Here is a 13,023-nt window from a genome sequence, read left to right on the forward strand (position 1 = left end):
TACTACACAACAGAAATATAACATTAAAATGTAACAGACAAGAAACGAACTATTATACATGTAGTATAGGGCGTTTTAAGAAAAAAAATGGTGGGTTGATCAAGTTATAGATCATTTTGGAATTTTGTTCCAGTAAAATGAAATTTTAATTATTTAGAGACTGTATTGTAATTTGATACTCTTCGAATGATTGATTATAGATATAGGAAGATGTGGTGTGAGTGCCAATGAGACAACTCTCCATACAAATAACAATTTAAAAAGTAAACCATTATAGGTTAAAGTACGGCCTTCAACACGGAGCCTTAGCTCACACCGAACAACAAGCTATAAAGGGCCCCAAAATTACTAGTGTAAAACCATTCAAACGGGAAAACCAACGGTCTAATCTATATAAACAAAACGAGAAACGAGAAACACGTATATATTACATAAACAAACGACACCTACTGTACATCAGATTCCTGACTTAGGACAGGTGCAAACATTTGCAGCGGGATTAAACGTTTTAATGGATCCAAACCTTCTCCCTTTTTCTGAAACAATAGCATAACATCACAACAAAGAAAAACATACGATAAAATATCAATTGGCAGACTTAACTCAATCAAAAAACGTATGATTAAACAATGAACGAATAAATTTGATCTGCGATATCTGAATACAAATGTCTATTTTCACCGTAAGAGCAAAACATTTTGGTGATTCTTTTTATTTTTGTATAATGTCTTTAATATATATATATATATAGAGGTCATTTAATATGTCGCAGACAAATTAAAAAACCAGTGCCGATCTATGAAAAATTAAAAAGTTATGCCCCTGTAAATATTGGTTATAAGGAAATTTCATTGTTGCCGTACAATTTTTGAAAGAGGTTGGAACGTATATCAACGGTTAATATCAGCAATGTTTTTCACCTCTAAACTCATTGATTCACTTAGATACGGTATCAACACACAATAAAGTTTCACTTTTTCCTCATTACTTTGAATTTGTAGTTCGTAGTGTTTGGGCGCTACGCTCTTGAAGGGGACTCGATACAGTAACAGAGAATGTAATTTGCGACGTAATATTAAACATTTTGAAAAAAATGTAGTTTTATCTAGGAGTACATCGGGGCCTTCTCCTCCTTTTCCTCCTTAAGAACAGGTAAAGTTTGCGCTAGTGTCATTTTTTTCTATTTGGTATGGTCTAGGCCTTTGATTTGAGGGAAGGCAAAACATTTTGAATTTTCCTCGTCGGAGTTTAGTATTTTTGTGATTTTACTTTTTGCCTCTGTATCAGAGACGAATAACTGCATCATGCCTTTCAAAACTGATAGTTTTATTCCGCTCTTTTTCTGAGTAAGATGAAACCATCTTTGAAGACATGGCTAGGCGTTGTCCGCACCATTCAAAATATGCTTCGGATAAGGTTAAATGTGAATATAGAGAACACATGCGACTGGTTTTGGTTACCTTATAAAAACATTCAATTATAAAGAAAGGTCGTCTATAGATTTACGTATGCAAATTGGATATTTAAACTGAGAAATGCCTTAGTGGACATTACGATATAAAATACAAATTAAAAGACACATTAAAAAATAAATGACGTATCTATTTATATATACATAGGGTGTTTAGAAAAGTGTGGACACAGATTTGTGGAGTATGATGGTCGCAGTAACTCACTGTCAAAGATTTGCCGGCAATAATTAAGCATATCAGTTCAAGATTTTAGTACCGTGACTCATGGAGAAGCTGAAAACCAATCGTAATGTACACAGAAGCAGTATCACAAGACTGATCGATAGGACTAATGAGAAAATCTCTGATAAAGAGATCGGAAATCAAGAACTTTCAGCAGCCGTTGAAACACTGATGATAAAAAAGGACATACTTGAAAATTTGGACAAACAGATTCTGGATGGAACAGGAGTCGAAGACGTTGATCAGGAAATGAGGGACAATGACGAATATAATTCACATTTGGAAGTCGCCTTACGCAAATTCAAGGATGTTATATCAAAGTCAGGAGCTAATGTTCTTAAGCCTACGGTGAGTGGTTTTTTTTATAAATATGTGTCGATGAAGATTCAGCGACACATATTTTAACAATTCCATCAAATTGCAATATAAATCCCACACCAAAACAGACACAGAATGACTATATGTGTTAATCACAGAGCGAATTCCAATCACAAACCTTCTCTGACGGTCAACTTTCTTTTTGTCAGGATTGTGTCGTGATTCTTACACGCAATGCTACCAACAGTCCTATATACTTTAACAGTCAAATGAGCAAGTATTGTCAATCACTATTAAATTCAAGTAGAACTGTTTCAGATATGAACATATATCATGGTAATCAACGGTAAGCATTGTATATGATATGACATAATATCTGATTAAAAGAAGCATTTGCAATGTTTTAAAAATGTATTGAAGAAAATACAATTATATGAAAAGATAGATGTTAAGGTAAACGCCTCTCCGATGTTAAATTTGATCAACCTGAGTTTGATTTATTAAAACATAAAGATTTAGCCTAAACATTTTGTACTTTTAATTTTATAATTGCCACTATGAATACAAAACTGTTACACCCCTATAAACTGAATATTAACCATAAAAAAATAAAATATCTAAAATTTTAAAAGTAGATGTTAAAGTAGTATATATGTGTACCACTACTTTAGAATACATACTGTTCATGATAGGTTTAAATTACCAAAACAGGTTTGTAGAATATTTTAACTTCTAAAGCATGTAAAGGCTATCATAAAGTGAGATCTAGGGGGCCTTCTGAGGTAATATATACAACTTTAAATTGTAATTGATTTTTATGTCCCACCTACGATAGTAGAGGGGCATTATGTTTTCTGGTCTGTGCCTCCGTCCGTCTGTTTGTTTGTCCGTCTGTTCGTCCGTCCGTTCGTCCCCCTTCATGTTGTAGTTTTTGGTCAAGGTAGTTTTTACTGAAGTTGAAGTCCAATCAACCTGAAACTTAGTAAAAATATTCCCTATGATATGATCTTTCTAGATTTAATGCCACATTAGAATTTTTACCCAAATTTCACGTTCCACTAAACATAGAAAATGATAGTGCGATTGGGGCATCCGTGAACTATGGACACGCTCTTGTTTAAAAGTCTATTCCATCAACAATTCATACAAATAAACGGAAAGTCAAATGTTCATGTTTTAACCCCAACATACCAGTTTTACTGAGATACTATTTTTTTTAAATATTCAAAATTGCCCATTTTGATCCGGTCACCTGCAGGTCCTAAACTTTTAAAAGATCGAACTCGGTCATAGAAATATCCAGTCAAATTCAAACCACCTGTACAGCAGCCAAAGTATCAAGCTGTTGTATACAGCATTAAAGTTAACATTATGAACAATCTACTGTTTGCAACTTATACATTAGCATTATGATAGAATGAAATTCAAAACATTGTGGCTGTGGTCATTGATTGACACATTAAATTCATCCATTGACTGGGACAATAGGTGAACGTTTGTATGTAACGACCACTGCTCACTATGTACTTTTTAAAGACACTTAAACTATGGGGTCACCAAAGGTTCTCAACACCTTAATAAAGTAATTCGAAAAATTAATCAGAAATAACACAATGTTTGATTTATACCAATTATATAAATCAAAACATAAAGGTCATTCCTTATTAATTTTTCGAGTTATTTTATAATTAAAGGCGTTAAGAAACCTTTGGTGACCCCACAGTTTAAATGTCTATCGTAGGTACGTCGTTAACAGTGGTCGTTACAGACAAACGTTCACGTAAATTGTCCCAGTCAATGGATGAATTTAATGTGTCAATCAATGGCCACAGCCACACTGTTTTGAATTTCATTCTAATACTTACATAGCTGGCAGTCGTCATAGCGCAATGAAGATTATAGATTTATTCTTATTTTTATGTATTACGGTATAACTCATTTCTGACAAGTATTCATAATTTGACTCAGTATCTTTGTTTTAGATTGACAAGCGATGTAATGTTGATATCATTTAAAATGAACACTACCTAGACAATGATAAATTTAACAACATAAAATAAAGATGTTTGGCTTATATGACCATGTGACCAAATTGCTATGATCTGTGTCAACTTCCATCCTCCCAAATCTTAAAAGATTTGCATCTACTTTTGTAAAACCACCTAGCCATTATCAACCAAACTCGACTGGATTGATGTTTGGGAGGTGTTTAACTAACATGACTGCTGAGCATCATTTCGTTTTTGATTAACGAAAAGCTTATTTCCGTATTCATCATTTTCTCTTCATCGCAAAAGACCTAGGATAGAGATTATTGTGTACACCATGATTTGAACTTTAAAAAGGAAATGCCTTTATTATTATGATTTTGACTCTGATGTCATGGTCCCTGAATATTGCAATGCAATATTTTGAATCAAGTACATTCTTTGATTTTTTGGCTGGCCATGATATGTACATTGTTTTTTTCCACATTGTTTATGTACATTTTTATTTAACATGTTCGAAGAGATTTTTTTTCTTTTTTTGGCTAAGCTGAATATGTCAGTTACTACATGTATCTGTAATAGTAACAACAAAATATACTGATACTTAATAGATGTATATGCCATAACGTTTTATCGATTAAAGCAGTCATAATTATCCAATAATGATAAATTTTATTTTGAAATCAAATTTTTAGTTGTCAGCGAGTCCTGCAAATATTCCTGGATCGAATAGTGGAACCGAAAACACCAATCAAATCCAACCAACCGGTACATCAACCAAGGTAAAAAGATGATTCTTTGTAGCATATAATTTAACATTATGTAAATATTTGTATACTTGTAAAACTGGCAGAAGTTATTATGCAAGGTAGGTAATATTGTAGTATGTTATAGATTAATTAGTGTTACTTCTATATTATAACGGTAATACTCACTTCTGACATAAAATTATTTAAAAGTGAATTCTTCCACTTTGGTTAAAATTATCAAAGGATGATATGACATATTGAATGTTTTTTGCAATGGAAAGTGAAATAACAAAAATACCGATCTCCAAGGAAAATTCATAACGGAAAGTCCCTTATCAAATGGCAAAATCATTAGCTCCAACTCACCAAACAAAAGGACGAAGCCATTTGCACAATTCATGCAAATCCCAGATAAGCCTTACCGAATTAAGCTGTTTCAAATGGACATGGTTAGCTAATCTAAACATATGAGCTATTTGTTCTCACTTTCCGTCTATCTCCATTGACCCTTAAGTTTTGTTTTTATATTTCTTTTTTAAACCACACAGCCATAATAACATAAACTCAGATGATTTGATACATAGAAGGTACTCCTCTTGTTCTAGTTAAACGAAAAGCAATGATTTTTTGTTTATATATTTATATCATCAATGTCTTGAATGTGGCCGAAAATCTGTTCCAATCGATTCGTTTTAAAAGAGTTATTTCCCTTAGAAATATGGATATATAGAAAATTGCCTTTTGAGTGTTCTGATGTGTATAATTCTTGGCAGAGTTGTATAAAACTTTTTCGTTTCCCCATAGTTATTTTTGAAAGGTGATGTCCCTTTCCCTCTTCTTGGAAAATGTGTTCATCCATACAAATTTTGATCAGGAAGTTTGACAGTACCAGTAGAGTTCTTATCAAAACGTAATATCACATTCTTAAATTTAACTGTGATGGTGTTAATAAAACACTTACATTGATATGCAATCAAAATGTATTTTATATTAATACTCATTTACTGTTAATTATATAAATGCATTGCACAAAGTCGTTTGTTTATTTCTTAAACTGTTTATGACCATTTTACACTAAACCTGTTGGAAGGTTTATTATTTGATAGATTCGACGAACATGAAGTAATAATTAAATGTACAGTGAAACCTGCCCAAACCCAACACCCACGGGACTTTGCGTTTTGTTCGGTTTTCACAGGTGTTCGGATTTAAAGGGTAAACGAAAGTCGACACCAAAATAATTGTGGCACAAACTGACAAAGGACGATAGGTAACACAACAGATGGCAATTTATTTTCATGATAATTTAGATGTAAATGTAAAATTCTAGGTAGATGAAGATAGACGTATCGTTCCTTTTTTCATATAAGTCAAACGCCACTCCGTCAATCACGCTCCTCGTTGAATAAAGGTATAAATAGTTCAATAATGTCTGACTATTTTCTAATCCGTTGATTCACTGACCAATTCAGATTCTCAGTCACTGTCGAATGACTACTACGTAGTTGAATCGATATCATCTTTTCAATTATCTGTACAGGCACGAGTTCTTGGAATAAATGCTGATTGATACTTTGCTACAAGATTAGAGCGAAACAACAGCATGGGTCCAGTTTATTCTCGGACTTTATCGTTGATTACGAAAGTCTGCAGGAGCATCTGAATTATATAGGGCATCTAAAGGGAATCCGGCTGCCGTAAATATAATTCGAAAGTCATTGACCTTGTGTTGCACGACTTCTTAATCCAGTTAAACGCTTTAAAACTGTGAATTAAACAGTTTAGCTACTGCACGGTAGTTATGAATTTGTGACCGAAAAGATTTGAGTAACGTGCATATAATTGATCTAAGGAAAGGTTCCATTCTTGTCCTTTTCGTCCAAAGGGCAGCTGACCAGTTTAACGTTTCTTTACAAAAAAATCCTTTGATCTCTTTGTTTCAAATAACGAAATACTTGTCATCAGTATAATAACGAAATAAAAGTACTTAACGATAAACTATAAACAACAATTATACTCAACAAGACAATGTATACAACATTTTGAAAATGACAAAATTGCGCTTCAATGATGAATTTTACCCATTTTCATATATTTTGCGAAAGCTATAACAGTACATTAATAAGTGTAATCATCAAAGTTGAAGAACAAACACATCTGCAAGCATATCAAAATATCTTGCATATGCAGTCGACTACTAGTAGACGTTAATGCCCTATAATGATAGTTTTACCTTGTTATTGTGTGCATAGTATGCACAATCTAAAGACTATTATAATAATATGCAAGACGATATCAACAAAGGAACATTACTAAAATTGTCAGTTTACTCTGTATAGGAGTTATAACTCTTGAATGGTGCATTTAGCCACTTGACATGTAGGAAACTGAGGAAGTCAAAGTGAACTGTAAACAGCAATTGTGGTCAGCAAGACAAGATATACATAATGGTTAAGAAAGCATAAATGTAAAGTCCATTTCTTATAACCGATGTTCCCTTTGAATTACGATTAAATACATTTTTGTTTTTGTGACAAAGACTATAGAAGATAAAGAGAAACTGATAATATACAAAAATTATCAACAATACAAGATCAATAAAAAAGAGATCTTGGTCAAGCAATAAATTTTTGTTTTAATGGTGAAGACCTTCCATTGTGGAAATGTACACATATCGATGTGTGCGACATAGAACCTTTAGATAATAAAATTGAGAATGAAAATGGGGAATGTTTTCAAAGAGACAACACCCCGACCAAAGGGCAGACTACAGCCGAAGGTCACCTATGGGTCTACAATGCAGCGAGAAACACCCGCACCAGGAGGCGTGCTACAGCTGGCCCCTTAACAAAAAAGTATACTAGTTAGGTAATACTGGACGTCATACTAAACTCCGAAATATACACAAGTAACTAAAAATAAAAATTATACAAGACTAGCAAATATCAGAGGCTCCTGACTGTGGACAAGCAAGCGCAAAAGTTCGACAAGGATAAATATGTTTTTTATAGATCTCATTCATCCCCCTAAACCTCAATTTAGAAAAAAAACCAATACCCACATTAAAACTCAGTTCAAAAGACGTCCAAATCCGATGTCAGAATAGGTAACAAAAGAAACTCAACAAAATGACAATAATACACAAATAACAACAGACTACTAGCAGTTACTGAATGTCATCTCCAGACCCCAATTAAACTGATTGAAAGATTATGTTTTTATCAAATGAATATCAAGTACAATCCCTCCCGTTAGGGGTTAAGTAATATACCATTATAAATATATGAGAAGAAACTCATATCATGCCAACAACTGGTTTTAGATTAACTCTGTTTATTTCCGATACAAAGACCCTATACCATGTATAAGTGAATCAATATCAAAGCCAAAATATCTAATCGGTAAGTTATAGTATCAAAGCATGTCCAATTGACATAGTTCTTTTGTTTGTTGTTACTAAAAAAATGACCTAAAAGAGTTTGAACATATGTATTTGTATTCAGACTTTTTAAATGGCCATTTAATTAGGTATGTGACTTTTCTTTAATTGTAATGTGAGGCGATATATACGTTTGGAAAAATCATGATTTGAACAGATTCGAAGTCACCAATAAAAGCTTGCAAATTATCAAGTACTTCCAAAGAATATTTGACACTCCATTTTTATTTTTTAATTTTTTATTGAAAGTAATTAATTCAAAAAATTGGAACTTTCATTGTTTTTGGTTCTACTTGTAAAGAAGTAGCTAACATTGGCTAAAGGTTTATGTTTGTTACATAATTATGTCGTTTTCTGAAAATAGAGTCAGTTGGAATGTTGGTGAATTCATGATTTTCTTTTGCAGGACGTCAATGTGTAATTTACGTCAAACAATAATTATATTATTAGCAGTTTTATCAGCCGGGAAAAAAACAAATTCCTTGGCGAGTTCCTTAAGTTTATATTTGATACGATAAATAGGGTTTATATGGTTGTTGTTAAAAGAGTAAAATGTTCTTAAAAATCTTGTATACGTATATATATATATCAACTACGTTTTTTACTGAATTAAAAAAAATAGTCCAAAGATTTCATGTCAGATTTTCTCTTTTTATCCAATTCGAACATCAAGTCCGGAGTGAGTCGTGGATGATATTACGACACTCATTCCAATTAATAATTGATGGGGGACGATGTGTAGGTTCTTTTAATACTGAGGAATGATTTAAACTCTCTGGCAAGAACTATGTTAAGAACTGGGACCATACATGTATTTGGAATTACTTCAATTACATGACGGAGGTGTATTGTAACTGATATTTTCATCTTCACACATCTTTCCTGATAGAGAGTTGAAATCAAATTTAATTAATTTTTTTTCGGTGAGCTCACAAACTTTGAATGAGATCTACCAGGCTGCTTTATTACTACTTCTAAAGGTTGAACTGTTAGATATTTAATATCATGATTCTTAAGGTGTTGGTTAACGTTACTTTTGAATTTAATGGGTCTTTTAAATCGATAAAGTTGTTCTTGTGTGTATTTAGATAAATAGCGTCCAGTTTCACTTACGTACTGAATACCGTAACACAATTTGCAATTGGCGGCAAAAGGCTTTAAAAATGTATCATGTATATAGCGTTTTGGTTTGCTGTAACTTCTTTGAATCAATTAGAAATCATGTTAAGTCTCATCCTCGCATTTATTTTTATTTTACATCAAATGTCTTTACATTTATCTTCTTTTCAGTTCACAAAAGAGGTAATAAATTTTACAAAGATGGGAATGATTATCCTGAATATTCTTTCTGGTGTGTTATATGACCTATTAAAGCCAGATAAACCACATCTACTTCCAAGAAGCGGTTGTGATATAACATACTTGTACTCTGAACACAGGAAACTTAATAAACACAAACCTAGCAATGGATGGGGAGGTTCATGGCAAACAATTCAGAATACAGATATAGCTATTGGGGATGATATAGAACGCATAAGACTTTTGAGAAACGAATTTCAACACTCTCTGTCATTTAAACTTGGTGATTTACGTTTTAATGAGTTTGTTAGTATAACGAATGACATTTTGAGACGGTTAAATTACCATAGCAAGCCAACAAGGTTGTATACGGATGAACTAAAAGAGATTTTGGCTGAAAAAATTTCTGCAGAGGAAACGACAAAAGTCAAAAATGAAATAATAGGTAATTATAAAATTTGTATTTGTTACCCTTTTGCAATGTTTTCTTGTTGTATTCAACGTGCATTAGGATTTTTCATACAGCCGTGCTTGTATAATAATATGAGTGTATGCAGACATATAAAATATTTATTAAAGACCAAACAGCCTATTCATTTCTACCAGTGATTTTTCCTTAAAATTTTGTGTGAAGGTATTTCATGATTTGAGGAACAAAATATGATGAAAAAAATTGGGGGTCACCGACTTAGTTTTGTCGCTATAGCAACCTCAGTTTCGTGATTTCCCGAATATTAACATAATATGTGCTTGTTATATAAACTCTCCAAAAAATACTTTATTGCAAACCTACAAGCATAATTCTTGTTTCACGTTAAACAGTAGATTTGTATCTATCAAATACAGGTTCAAGAGTTTTAGACTCGTATTGTTTTGGTCTTTAAAAATATGATTTATTGTATTCCCGCCAAAAATAAAACGTAAAAATGAAAAACGTTTTCAGTATTAAAAAATATCGACCAGTGATTTCTTCATAATAATTTCAAGAAGGAAAGTGCCATGTGTACTCTTCAAAATTAAGCAATAAAAAGTGTATGTCACCGACCTTTCAAAAACGTTATGAGTAATTTTCATGTTTTTTTCTCGTTCATTTTGAAGAAAAGAGTTGTCTTTCTTCAGAACATTGCATCTGACGTCATAGTACAAACTTTCCTTGCTGGCGCACTATTTGAAAAAAATCGCAAATTGGACGTTTGTAACCCACTTTTAAATTTCCAAGAATGACAACTATATTCACCTACTTTATTATCCGGTAATACAAGAGATTAAATGCAAGTGTCAGAATCAGATCTTACGTTGTTGCCGCACAATATTAACCTTCAGAAACACCATCCGTCGGAATGAAAAATTGTTTTAAATAACCTTTCACGCCGCTTTTGTTTTTGTCCTCTGCCCCTCATTACAAATTATTGAAAAAAAAGATGAAAGAAGGCACTGGCTAACTACTATATCAGACTAGAAGTGTGTGGGTTTTTTCGCGTCAATTTCAGAAGTTTGCCGTATCGAACTCATTTGCTACTGTTGACAGATGGACATACAAAAGCATGGACAGACTTCTTCATACCATTAATTTTTCCCGATTAAGACGAAGGTATAGACATTATTCCATCTAGTTTGTGAATTCTTTATTTCTGAATATTTAAGATATAAGGAAATTAAAATTATAGGTACAATATATGAATTAAAGTTTTTGATTCTAAAACGTTATACATCTATCATAAAATACAATCCCTGTTATTGCTACCTCACGTGTTTTGAATAAAAGAGACAGTAAATATAACATACAAAAAGTTTTTAATTCAAAAATTTATTTAGAAATAATTTGTCTGTTGAAAACTACAAAGTAAGATTTCTCCAACAGGATAAATTATTATACATGTAAATCTAAATTGCTAATTTTTGAAATTAAAACAAAGACAATTAAGGTTGTTGCCGGCATTGAAAATCAAAATTTGTTTTCAATCTTTCCGGTCATAGTTGTAGCTAAATGAGAGGGAGAGACTTTATGTCGGATATTATTCTTGGCGTAATTGTTTTGTCATAAGTTAAATTTACAACAATTTAGTTTGAAACACAAACACATTTTGATTTTAATTCATATTCGCTGAGTATTAATTTTGTCATACAGCTAATTTCCTAATGTATCTAGGGTAACACTTTGGTTGGCTTCCTTGCTTTGTTTGTATAAATGTTTTTTCAAGCTTTGTAATTAAGATTGACATCTTCATATATAGGTATGTAAACCTGTAGATTTGATATTTAAATTCAATTGGACATTACCAAAATATCATTGTACAAAATATACAAACAAAGCAAGAAAACTAACTAAAGTGTTGATCTACATACATTAGGAAATTAGCTGTAAGCTTCAGTCAGATCAGGCGAAATGATTATCATTTCTTCTTAAGACAATTTGAAATGAAACAAATGACAAACGACAATGACCCACCCTTCAGCATAATTTTATTTTTATTCTAAGATTTTGTCAAAAAAGCAGTATAAATAAATTTTAACTTCATTGCAAGATCGAACGTTATTGTACTAGAATCATCCAGACATCAGTTACATGCATACGTTGCAGGTATGTCAAAACCTCTAGGAATAATTTTGTATCGGCCTGACCTTCTGAATACTCAATTTTTTTAATTTTTGAAAAATTGACATTAAAATTAGAAGGATCAGATCATAGGGAACATGTGTACTAAGTTTTAAGTCGATAGGACTTCAACTTCATCAAAAAATACCTTGACCAAAAACTTTAACCTGAAGCCGGACGGACGGACGATCGAACGGACAAACAGACGCACAGACCAGAAAACATAAATTGGACATAAAAATAACTTTTACAATTATATATAGCCCGGTAACCTGTTCACAATCGGCACAAATGAAAGACCAAATCTACACGCGAAAGAATAAAAAAAAAATGAAATGCAGATCGGCGCATATAAGTCGAGATCAAAATTTATATTTTATTATTTTGTTTTAGAACGAAGGTTAAATATAGTGTAGTATCTTTTGTGACCATTAATTTTGTGTTAAATTGCCACAAGATATCAGCGCAACGCTTAATTCCTCTTTTCTTGGGAGACGTATTTTTAAGCGTACACCATGTTGGAATCCGTGAAAAACGCAAAATAGGACGTTATAATTTGACGTTTTTTATGGTTATAAACAAATTCATAGAGCTGTTAAGTCACTACCAAGTTGCGTTAATAGGCTGTTTGGTCTTTAAACAATTTCCAGCTACTTCTTCTGAGTATGCCGTAAAGATCTTAAATCTAAATAAATTTCAAACTGATACGTAGCTGGAACCTGTACGTTTTTAAGATTGATATATATATCCTACATGTGTAACTAGTTGTTATCCTTTTTATACCTGTAAACAGTTAGGCTACTTAGTTCCCGGTACGATAATAGATCATATCTATATTATTTATTGTTAACATTGTATTGTTCAAAAAAGCATGACATATTTGGCTCTGGTCGTTATGTCACTTGTTGTGTGTTTTTGCTCGAAACCAAAAGTTATTAAA

The 13,023-nt window shown here is 32.2% G+C and overlaps 1 protein-coding gene across 1 annotated transcript in view; it reads left to right on the forward strand.

The window, feature by feature from the left end:
* Positions 1 to 13,023, forward strand: part of LOC143055372 (uncharacterized) — a 68,810-nt gene that overhangs the window by 15,283 nt on the left and 40,504 nt on the right. The window contains exons 2-4 of the mRNA XM_076228508.1: positions 1,620 to 2,042; positions 4,696 to 4,782; positions 9,479 to 9,932. Of these exons, the coding sequence (XP_076084623.1) occupies positions 1,737 to 2,042; positions 4,696 to 4,782; positions 9,479 to 9,932 (847 nt within the window). The 5' untranslated portion in view covers positions 1,620 to 1,736. The remainder of the gene's footprint in view (positions 1 to 1,619; positions 2,043 to 4,695; positions 4,783 to 9,478; positions 9,933 to 13,023) is intronic.

The sequence above is a fragment of the Mytilus galloprovincialis genome, chromosome 12 (assembly GCF_965363235.1).
Source record: "Mytilus galloprovincialis chromosome 12, xbMytGall1.hap1.1, whole genome shotgun sequence".
NCBI classification, from domain to species: Eukaryota; Metazoa; Mollusca; class Bivalvia; order Mytilida; family Mytilidae; genus Mytilus; species Mytilus galloprovincialis.